Genomic DNA, 10,977 nt, shown 5'->3' with positions numbered 1-10,977 from the left:
CTTTCTTGGCTTCACCACCACCACCCACCAGCAAAAGTGGGGAGCCAAGCCTCATCTCGAATGCTGGTTTCAGCAGGGCCTACCCGTTGAACCTTCCATTGAACCCCAATTTGTAAGAATTAAGTTCACATCATATTTTTAAAGATATTAATGCCAAAAGATGTTACTCCAAATTCACAATTTACATAAATTCGTAAGATGAAGGACAACCTCAAGGTTGTCAGAGGACAGCTCAAGTGGCTATTCTGCTACATACAAGGGACCTCTTGGCCATACTTTCCAAATGAAGGCACCTCAGACCACCTCTCTCCATGAGGGCTCTTCTGAGGGAGGGATCTTAACACCTGGCCCCACATGCCATCTAGGTGATTTGGCAAATGGTCCCATCTCTGCACTGTGCTTCAATCCACGTGCTTCTGCTGATACGTGGACCTATGGCTCCATCACCCCAGCGGCCCTCTGTCTTTCACCTTGTGCTTACACAAGCAATAGACCAAATCAGCCAGTCAACCCTGGCCTTGACTCACCATCATATCCCAAGACTTCTCAAAGCAAACTGGTATTAGTTCATTTTCAAGGTGGATAAGTGGTTGTCAAATGCTTAAAGGAAAAATAAGCAGAGACCAAAATGCCCCAGGAAAACATCCAGACTCACCTGCCTCCAAAATCCTCCGTCTCTTTACACAGGAGCCCAGGAGAGGAAAATGAAGCTGGCAGAAAGGTCCCGTGAGGGCAGAGGAGACACTCTAGGCAGAAAATATGTGGACCAGCATGGGTGACGTGCCCGTGGAGGGAGCAAGGTGTCAGGGTACTCAGCTTCCCAGCAACTAGCTTCTGAACCAGGTGCCCAGTGGCCTTGCTGGGAGTCAGTACCAATACTGAGTTATGACATATGCCCCAACCTTCAAATGCAGTGTTTAATAGAAGCCAAAAGACAGAATACCAAACTATATTTACTGTTTACAGTAGTAAAGGACAACAGATAATGTACAAATTGGTGAACAAACACAACAGAGCCAACAAACATCCCACCCGAGCCCATACAGCAAAAAAGGAAATGAGAGAACATTTCTGCAATATTTCAAGCAAGCAAGATGATGGGTCATTGTCAGGTGACTACAAAAGGCAGAGAATGGCCATCAAGCAGCAATGGATCCTTACAGGACAATAGGCAGAACTATGAACATTTTAACTGGTATAGATTCCCAAATAGCTCACAGAACTGGAGTCACTGTTCTAATGCATAATTTCGATACATATTTGGACAGTGGCAGAGTACAAATCCATAAGAACACTAAGTCACCTTTCCATGGGTTTCTTTTGCAACCACACTTTGAAGCAGCTTTTTACACAACAGAACTGCAAACTCAGTGATATTTCATCTTACTTCTTATATAGAGACCATAATTATTTGTTAGAAGTAAATCTGAGGCCATGATACAGTTACCAAATGAGAAACATGGTAATTATTTTCTTGTTTTGAAAGGATAAAAGCTGGTTTTGGTTGTGCCAATCATTGCCCACATACCCACACACAGGTACTGAGTGGAGGGGTGGCATCCTGGGCCTCAGACCCAGAGAGGGCACACTCAGAAGCAGAAAGCACTTGGGCCATATTACCGAAGGACTTATTTTCTTTTTTGCTTTTGAAGATGTATTCCGTTGTTTTGCCTTCAACTTTATACCATTTGCTTGACAGAGCTTGTTATGTGCAGTATTGAGCATTTTAACAACCTGTGTCCAAAGGAATTTCGCCCCACGCTGTCCCACAGACGCACACAGTGTGGACATGAGCTCTGCACCTGATTAGGACAGCAGCTCCAGAGGCGACCACTACTCCACGGGTGAGAGCCTGGCCACAGACTGAGAGCCAACATTTGGCCACAAGTTTGGAGGAAAAAATGTTTTGGGACGGGCAATGAACAAAAAGGAGAACAAAAACAAACCCAAAGCCTTACAACTCATTTCACCTAAGCAATGAGAACAGTGTGATTGGCCCAAGGTACGCTGTAGACTCATCCCTGCAGAGTTTTGAGCTGCACTTGAAGTGCGTTGAGAGGATCGTTTCGGTGACTGTCCTCGGCTTCCGTGGACTCCTCTGTGATCAGCATGGTCGCTCACCATTCAACAACAAATGCAAGAACGACGGCAGGGTGTGGGGTGGTCCCTCTGGAGGCCATGCCTCCTGTCTGCTGCTGGAACACATCGATGGTGTCCTCGTCCTCCATCTCCAGCTGTCACAGTCCCAGGCAGCCCAGCGAGAAGGGACAGGAACATCAGAGGAAGGGAAGATGTCCAGACACAGTGCCCCACCTGCCCCAACCCAGACCCGCCTAGTTGCCCCTGCTGTCTGTGCGCCCCTCCTGTGCAGCACCAGGGAAAGGCGCACCACTGTGGAGTCACAAGAACTACTCTCCACCTTGTCTGCCCCAACGAAGCTCAGAAGAATAGTCACAGCTAAGAATTTTGATAGAAAAACAATGATTAAAAAGTAAATGAAATATCTAAAATTCCTGGGACAACTGCACAAAATCGAACTCCAGTGAAGAGCATCCAATTGGCAGCAGGGGGTCCTCAGAGCCCACGGGAGTCATGCAAGTGCAATGGTCATGCCAACAAAATCCAGAGCTAACTGGGTCAGCAAGGAAGGGTCCAAAAAGGAAAAGACCCACTTAGGACAGGGATCTGCCATGGGCCCTTCCCGTCACTCAGAGACCAGGGCAGACGTGGGCCAGCCCTCCCTCTGCTCTCCTGACACAGACGGCATGCAGAGATCCTCCCAACTGCTCCCCATTCTCTGAGCAAGGGAGCTTCTGCAGTTCCCGCAGAGACTGACGGAGGCCGGGAATGGGAGCAGGAGAGGGACGGGAGCGTTACAAGGCCCTGGGTTCGATCCCCAGCACCCAAGAAAAAAAAAAAAAAGAAACCTCGGCCCTGCTGCAGACCCTCCCAGAGCTGGGCCCGTGGTCTCTCTCTGAGGAGGCTCCACCACTGCTCCACACAGCCTGCTCCCGGCTCCCCACACCACCCAATGCCACCAGCCCTTCCTGCTCTGGGGAGTCCTTGCAGAGCCCACCCCTCTGGCCCAGTCGTGTATGATTTCCAAATGTGGCTAGAAATATTTATGGCAAAAATATTTTCAGGGCTGGGGAGATAGCTCAATTGGTAGAGTGCTTGCCTTACAAGCACAAGGCCCTGGGTTCGATCCCCAGCACCACAAAAAAATAAAAATAAAAAAAATATTTTCAGTATTCACACTATTAAATGTCTTGCAAAAATATTTTCACATGAAACACTCCAATTTATCCTCACCATCTTTAAGGAAGAAAAAACAAGTACCATCTCCATTTCACAGGTGGACAAAACTGACACTCCAAATCAAGTGACTGAGACCACAAGGGTCAGGTGGTGCTAACTGCGCTTCCGATGGCAGCAGAGGCATGGTGCCGCCGCCCACCACAGCACCTTGCAGGACGCTACAGGACACAGGACTCAAGCCCATCACCTAGCCACTAACTCACTGGGATCACAAGCTAAGAGGCCACACAGCCACGGGAGCACTCTGGCACTCCCACTGGTAGGGTGGCCAGTGACCCTAGGCCCCTGCAGCACCAAGCCCCACACCCAGATTCCCACCTCTGACACAAGGGTGACGTCTGACAGTGCCATGTTCTTATTTGAAAAACATCTCAAGATGTCAAAACTTAATATCTATTAATTCAAATGACTGGGAAAATGGAAGGCACTCTGTGCAGCCACGGGTACTCCTCAAATAAGCATTCCGATGGCAGCCGCCACCAGCAGGCGCGGGAGGCCTGGACACGCGGAGCCGACGTCATACCTGGGCTGGAGTGTCTGTCTCGTTAATTGGTTGGCCATCAAACCTGAATCTAATCTGTCTCATTGACAAGCCCTGGAAAGAAAAAGCAATCACCATTAAAAAATCCCAGATAACACAGCTTAATTCAAGAAAACAAGAAACGTATGTCGAACTATCAGAATTCTGAATACACACTGAATCATGATCCAGCTGGGTGCAAACACTGGTGGTCCTTAATGTACGCCACCAACCACTCTGAGAAATGGCTCTGACATCTCTCCCTGATCCGCCCTCTTGATTCCGCCTGGAAACCAAGCAGAGCTTCTGTGCCTCCAGCACCGCCTCCCCTGACAAAGTCCCCACCAACGACAGGCTGGGTGACAGTGAAGGAAGTGGCAGGAGGCCACTGGAGGGCAGCAGGAAGGAGGGTGTGTTCCACCCAAAGGTGGGGAAGTGAGCTATCCAGGTCCCGAGGGAGCCGGCGGCCGTCGCTGGGGACAGAAACACCCGTTCTGTCAAGCAGCTCTGCTTTCCCTGCGACAGCACAGACGGGGTTAAAAGGTGACTCCTCTGCCTCCAGAAGCTGCAAGGAATGACGGAGAAATGAAAAGGCTCAAACCCCGAGGACAAATGGCCAAGGGAGGAGCCAGCAGAAGGCTGTGCTGCTGGGCTGGTCACTGCTGGTCCAAGGACACGGGACCCTGGGTCTCAGGGTACAGCAAACCAATGAGTGGCAGGAGGGGCCAGCCAGTGAAGCAGGGACAGACGGCACGCTGTCATCTAGACCCCCACAGCAGGGCACCGCGTGTCCCTCCCATGGCAGCCAACAGGATGTCCACTTGCAGGAGACACGGACTGGGAGCAGGCACCAGCACTGCCAATGGCCCTGAGCCCCTCAGTCCTCCACCTGCGTTCCAGGATGCAGGACGAACCTGGCGGCACAGGGGCCCTGGACACGCCCACCCGTGCAGCAGCACGCTCGAGTGCCAGTGCTCCATCCTTCACCACTTACAGGAACCAAGCATCAGAGGACATCAAAGACAGACAGAACGTGAGCTCAGACCAGGAGAAAAGGCTGAGGAGACGCAAGCCCGCACCCAGAACCGCACATGCGCACGCACAAAGCCCTGCGGCAAGGCGAAAGCTACGGGCTGCTGCTGAGCGCAAGGCACACACACAACAGGAGAGAACAAAGAACCGCTGGAATTAAGAATCCTGACAGAAACAGGAACGTGGGAAGATAGAGTGGGGAAGAGTGCCCACGAAGGACGCCAAAGGCAACAACTGAGCCCTCTGCAGAACAGGAGTCCAGGCAAAAGGAAATCAGGGAGGACCACGCGGCAGGGCGAGGCACACCGAGGGGCTGGGTCAGGAAGGACGGCGGCCAAGAGGAGCCAGTGCTACCTGACCGAAGGCAACTTCGAGATGGAAGGGGCCACCTAGGACAAGGACCTCAGAGGGCCCAAGAGGACGCGCGACCACCACAGACGAGCTTTCAGCGAGAAGATGGGCACACACACAGGACTGGGTGGGAACATCACCGAATGTCACCAAAGTGCTGCTGCAGGAAGTGACACAGTAACCAGGGAGAGAGGGAACTTGCCACGCCTGCAGCAGCATCCGCGAGCATGTGCCTTCCTGTCACGACAGGAGGTCCTGTCCCCAAGAAAGGGAAGATGCGACCAAAAGATTCGCAGGCAGAAGGCAAGGGAAGTGCAGGATGATCCCAAGGAGGCTGTGGACGCAGCTGCAGAGTTGGCCTTGCTTCTGAACTGACAGGTCCCAGTGGGCAGGAAAGGCAAAGAAGGGACAGTGGGAAGCAGGCTGGCGTGACACATGGCCTCCGGTGCCCACCTGCCCCTGAGGGGGCTCACAGTCCTGGAGCCCAATCCATCAACTCCCAGACACGCAGGCCGGCACTGTGCTCATCAGTGACAGCGCACACACATGCCGGCTCGGGCAGCGGGGACAATGTGCAGAGGGCAGCTTCAGGGGCTCCTTGCCCCTCCCTCAGAGGCGAGAACCACACAAGTCACAGTCTGGGAGGGAGAAGGTGAGCAGGCTGCCACGTGACCACAGGGCCAGGTGATGCCCCCAGAAGCAGGGTCTGAAAGCAGGGAGGGAAGGAAGGCCGGGAGCACCTCAGAGATGTCTGCTTAAGAACAAATCAGAAGGCAGGGGCTGCAGAAGCCAGCGTGGAGAACAAGGGTGACTGCGTGCTGAGGAACGGTGGCTCGCCAGGCGCGCCACGTGCAGGGGCCCACTCAGGACCAGCCCCTGGTGAGGGCCGACTGACCCTAGGGCTGGGGCAGAACCCAGGCGAAGCCTGGGCAACCACGTGCCAGGCAGCAAGGAGCAGCAAGTCCAGGATAAAAGGACTGCAGGCGCCAGAGGGCACCCATTTGACCAAGGGACACCACGTGGCGCCTCATGAGAGCAAGAGACAGGTGGCCCGAAGGACAAGCTGTGGCCACGAGTTCACACACTAGCAACAGCATCCAGAAATGGCCGGCCCCTCAGGGCGCTGCAGAGGCTGCCTGCCTTGAAACCCGGTAACAGAGGGCCAGAATCCAAGAAGGCCCGGGGCCGGCACTGCTCGGGGCAGAGTGCCTGCCTGGCAGGGCTGAGGCCCAGACCATCCCACCAGCCCAGCACCACACACACAAATCTCAACACCGGAAGTCAAACTGTGACAAGGGCAGTCTCTGCAGGCAAGTCTCACCGCCCCAGGGGCATGAGGATGTACCACCTGCCCCTCCTGGGAGTTCAGACCAGAGCACTGTCCCGACAGGGTCAGCACTGGAAGCAGCACAGAGCCACAGCCTGCCATGAACGCAGCCCACCACGAAGGCTGCGGGCAGAAAGAGAAGCCCAGCTGAATGGACTGAGCCCAAGATCACCTGCCAATTCGCAGGAACAGAGGGAAACATCCAGAGATGCCATCAGCAAGCCCCAGCCCGAGGCCGTCCACAGAACCCTGCTGCCGTTGTGGAGGGAGGAGCCCTGCATCCCAGACCATCTGGGAACCGGGCACCAGCCTCTGGCCAGCCCGCACCTGCCTCTCGCAGTAGGCCTTCATCAGCTTGCTCAGCGGCGTGTGCCTCTTGATCTTGAACTGCACCACGGAGCCGTCCTGCCCGGCCACCTTCAGGTTGATGTGGTCATTCTCCGTCTTCACACCCTCCTGCAAGAGACAGGACACACTTCAAAAGTTCGCTCAAAATGACTGTGATTTGGAAGGGCGAGTCTTTAAGTAAGGGTTGGTTTTATTAAAAAGTCATTAAAACCAACCTGATTCTTAAAATTCCTTGGCTATTCAGAGTCACTCATGTGACCGTTTTATTTTTACACAGTTTATTTCTAACTTCCTCCATTGAGCACCCACACACAAGGAGACGAAGCACAGAACTGTAGCCTCACAGAAAAAGCTGATCGAGTCAAAGAAAAACCCTCTTTAATAACAATTTAGGAAAAAATTAAAAGAAAATCCATCTTCGTTTTAAAATTGCCTCATGAAGGCGGTAAGAACACATGTTCACAGGTTGCACATGACTCTACATGACTGGCGCGGTAAGAACACGTTCACAGGTTGCACATGACTCTACGTGACTGGCGCGGTAAGAACACGTTCACAGGTTACACATGACTCTATATGACTGGCGCGGTAAGAACACATGTTCACAGGTTGCACATGACTCTACATGACTGGCAAAATAAAAACATTCACGACCTGGAGGGGCACAGGTATGCTGAGGCGCTTGGCAGGAATGGACTCTGTCTGAGGCTCCCTCTGCGATGCGATCGCCAGGTCCAGAGGAGCTGTCCTCTGTGTCCTCTAGTGTCCAGCAGCCCTGTCTTGGGGCTGGGAGGTAGCTAGGTGATGCATGCACAAGGCCCAGGGCTCCATCCCAGCCGCAAAACATAAGTCCTATCTATGGCAGTCATTCCTGGAGTCTTAGTTTATATAATTCAAGATACAAACAAGCCACTGAACAATAGCATAATTAAGGTTCCCTGTTGCCTGGAAACACATTTTGAATTGCTCTCAAAGTTTATGTTAAGGGGCAGTGACCCAACTATAGGCCACTTAGCCCGAAAGGAAGTGAGATTCCAGAGGTATTTTCTATTTTCCAAAGCATGCCTACCCCACCAGATTTGCCATCTCAGAGTCCACAGGAATGACTTGTTTCTTAACAACACAATGAGACCCTTCTGGTCCAGCTGAAGGCCAAGTCCAGAGTACTCTGCAGAGTCCATACACTGTACCACACACAGGCCTGGCTTTTCACCCCATGCTATTTGTCCAGACCAAAAAGCAGATGCCTCGGAAGCCCAGGCTCCATGGAAGCCCTGTTCTTCTGATGCCTGCCGCTCCCTTCCTTTCCTGGGCAGGGAGAGTCAGGAGGCCCTCACTCTCCCTGAACACGTGGCACACCTGGCCTAGAAAAGGGGAGCAAGGTGCAGGAGGCTTGCACACTTGTGAACCGTGAACTCCCTGTGCCCAGCCCTGGAGGCCAGAGCAGAGCCTGTGCAGGGAGCTGGAGGGTCTGAGAAGTGGCACCTGGGGGGGACTCCAGCAAGGAGCCTGCAGATGCAAGTCACCACAGCACTCACCCACCCCTGTGGCGAGGGCCAGTGGCCAGGAGCCTCCTCCTCTCAGGGAATGCCAGGGCATGCTGGCAGCTTGCCTTGCAAGCCACAGCCCTCTCCGGAGCACAGCTCCAGGCATAGGCAAAGTGGCAATGCCAGTGAGGGGACATAAATGACCTGAGGCCCCTGCTGCATCACTGGGACCCTTGAGCTTCCCCTTCACTGTCCCAAGAGTAAGGATGCTCTGGCTTCTTCATCTAAACAGATGCAGGACCAGAACATAAAACTAGCAGGAACACAGCAGGAGCCAGCACAGGCAGAGGGAGCAGCAGGCCCAAGCCACTTCTGCTGCCTGACCCAGACCTCAGTGAACCTAAGCTCCCTAAGCAAGTGAACTTAAGATTCAAGAAAGAAAGCCCAGCAACTAGGAGGCTGAGGCAGGAGGATCCACGATCAAGGCCAACCTGGACAACTTAGCAGGACCCTTTCTCAAAATTAAAAAAAACAGAAAAGGCTGGGGATGTAGCTCAGTGGTAAAGCACGCCTGGGTTCAACCCCCAGTACATCAAAAAAGAAGAAAATGAAAAGAAAGACCACATATTTCATTATATTTCACTTCATTAAGATAGCTCAGGTAGAAAAAGAGCAGGTAGGAAACTGGGGCCCAAGGTCAGAATCCTGTGTAACAAAGCACAACCAGAACCCCAGTGTGAGCTCAAGAAACCGACAGTGAGGCCTCTGTGACCCACTGACCAGAACCTCTCCAAAAAAGGACAAACTGCAGCACAGTAACCTGACTGGACACGATGTGCCCTGGTATGTCTGACTCGAAGACCCACTGTCTTTGGTTTTGTTTTGTTATTAATCTCCAGCCTATAGTCTTCAAGGCCACCTCACTCCCCTCTAATCTTATCATATGAAGCCAGACAACAGAACCCACTGGCAACCCTCTCCTGGACCCATCCCACTTCCCGAGCTCTGCTTTCTATTTCTGTAATAAATCCTGTTACGGGGCTCTTGCCCTTTGTGTCCAGTGGGCCCACCCAACCCCGTGCTCTGTGCTAGAGTCATCTGCAAAGCACAGGGCCTCTGTACCTGGCTTAGGATTAACAGGTGCTCACTCAGACTTGGCGGTCAGTGGTATAAAAGGCCAGATGGAATCAAAGCATAAGGCCCAGAGCTGCAGTTGGACCCCTCCTCAAAACCACCAGGAGATAAGAACAGACTTCCTGGAGCCAGACAAGGCTTTCCGGTGGGTTCCCCCAGTCCTGCCCTGCCAGCAGGGAGCCCACAACTGAAAAGGGAGGGTGATCTGTTTCAGGACCAGGCAGGTGGCAGAGAGCCAAAGAGCTTTCGGCTCGACACTTCCTCTTCCATTGGTTAAAACAAACCCTGACAGGCCAGAACTCAGGACGAAAACTTTCCGTTTCCTTAGGAGTCAGCAACCTTGGCCTTCCCAGGGGCTCACGGCGGAGCGTGCGTGGCGCACACAGCCAGCAATGCACCACAGGGCCGCAGGCAAGCAGGGCAGCGACGGGAGGGCGCGCACCCAGGGCCTAGGAGAGGAGGCAGCCCAGGGCCGTCTCAGGTGTGGCACTCCAGGCCTGCCAGGGGCGCCCCAGCACCGGGGCGCGATGGGACTGCTGAGAAGGGACGCCATGCTGCTCGCACAGCCCCGCGCTGCCCGGGACGCTGGACCTAGCGCCAGGGGTTGTGCCGAGTGAGGACTGAGGAGGACACGCCAGGGGCGGACGCGCGGGAGAGGCGCTCACCAGTGGGGTCAGCGATCCGCGGACCTAGCGGCCGCCCGCAGACCGCCTGCTGAGCGGACCGAGTCCCAGGCCACCAGCGAGGCAGCTCCTCAGGGGGCGGAGTCAGGGCGGGTCCAGAGGCGGGATGCGCCGGGGCGGGGCCCACGGGGGCGGGGCCTCGTCGGGCGGGGCCGGGGGCGTGGCGAGCGCGCCGGGGGCGGAGCCGGGCGAGGCGGGGGCGTGGCGAGGCGCGGGGGGGCGCGGGCGCCGGGGGGGAGGGGCGGCGGCGGCGCGGTCCGCGAGCCGGGCCCGCGGCAGGTTGGCGGCCCGCGGCGGCGGCTCTGCGGGCGGCGGGCCGGGCGGGCGCCGCGCTTACCTTGGGCTTCTCCTCTGACATGGCTGCGCGGCGACGGCAGCGGGACGCAGCGGCGGAAGAGGCAGCGCGGAGCGGGCGAGTCACGCTCTGGGCCCCGCCGCTCTCCCGCCGCAACTGCTCTCGGGGCCGCGCTTTATCCCCAAATCCCGACGTGTCGGTTGGATGGGCGGCGTCACGTGGCGACGCGCGTGCACGATGCGCGCTCCCCGTGCCTCGGGCGCGCGCCCGGCCGGCCGCGGTTCCAGGCCGTTGAAAATGCGTCACGGGGCGGGTCCCCGCGCGTCCCGATGCCCCGGGGGCGCGCAGGGCCGGGGACGCGCAGGGCTCTGGGGGCGGGGGCCGGGGGCGCGCAAGGCCCGGGTCCGGGACAGCGCCGGGGGTGCGCAGGGCCCGGGTGGGGGCAGGGGCCCAGGACGGTGGGTGCCTGGGAGGCTCTCGGG

General features: G+C 55.5%; 1 protein-coding gene across 1 annotated transcript; it reads right to left on the bottom strand.

Annotated features, from left to right (window-relative positions):
- Positions 1-899: 899 nt before the first annotated feature.
- On the bottom strand, positions 900-10,700 carry SUMO3 (small ubiquitin like modifier 3). Its single transcript, XM_079156310.1, has 4 exons — positions 10,538-10,700; positions 6,876-7,004; positions 3,842-3,913; positions 900-2,234 (listed from the first exon to the last, which is right to left on the bottom strand). The coding sequence occupies exons 1-4, from the start codon at positions 10,556-10,558 to the stop codon at positions 2,118-2,120; spliced, it is 339 nt and encodes a 112-aa protein (XP_079012436.1). The 5' UTR covers positions 10,559-10,700; the 3' UTR covers positions 900-2,117.
- Between the last annotated feature and the right edge of the window lie 277 nt (positions 10,701-10,977).

Source organism: Sciurus vulgaris (assembly GCF_902686455.1).
Source record: "Sciurus vulgaris genome assembly, chromosome: 10".
Classification (NCBI taxonomy): domain Eukaryota; kingdom Metazoa; phylum Chordata; class Mammalia; order Rodentia; family Sciuridae; genus Sciurus; species Sciurus vulgaris.
This window is presented reverse-complemented; position numbering and strand designations above follow the sequence as displayed.

What these genes read in the sequence shown, in the direction of transcription:
- SUMO3 (XM_079156310.1), bottom strand. Translation starts at nt 10,558, where the DNA reads ATGTCAGAGGAGAAGCCCAAG. An exon ending in TGTCAGAGGAGAAGCCCAAG is followed by an intron (nt 7,005 to 10,537) that starts GTAAGCGCGGCG and finishes TGTCTCTTGCAG; the next exon opens with GAGGGTGTGAAGACGGAGAA. An exon ending in AGACAGACACTCCAGCCCAG is followed by an intron (nt 2,235 to 3,841) that starts GTATGACGTCGG and finishes GGACTGTGACAG; the next exon opens with CTGGAGATGGAGGACGAGGA.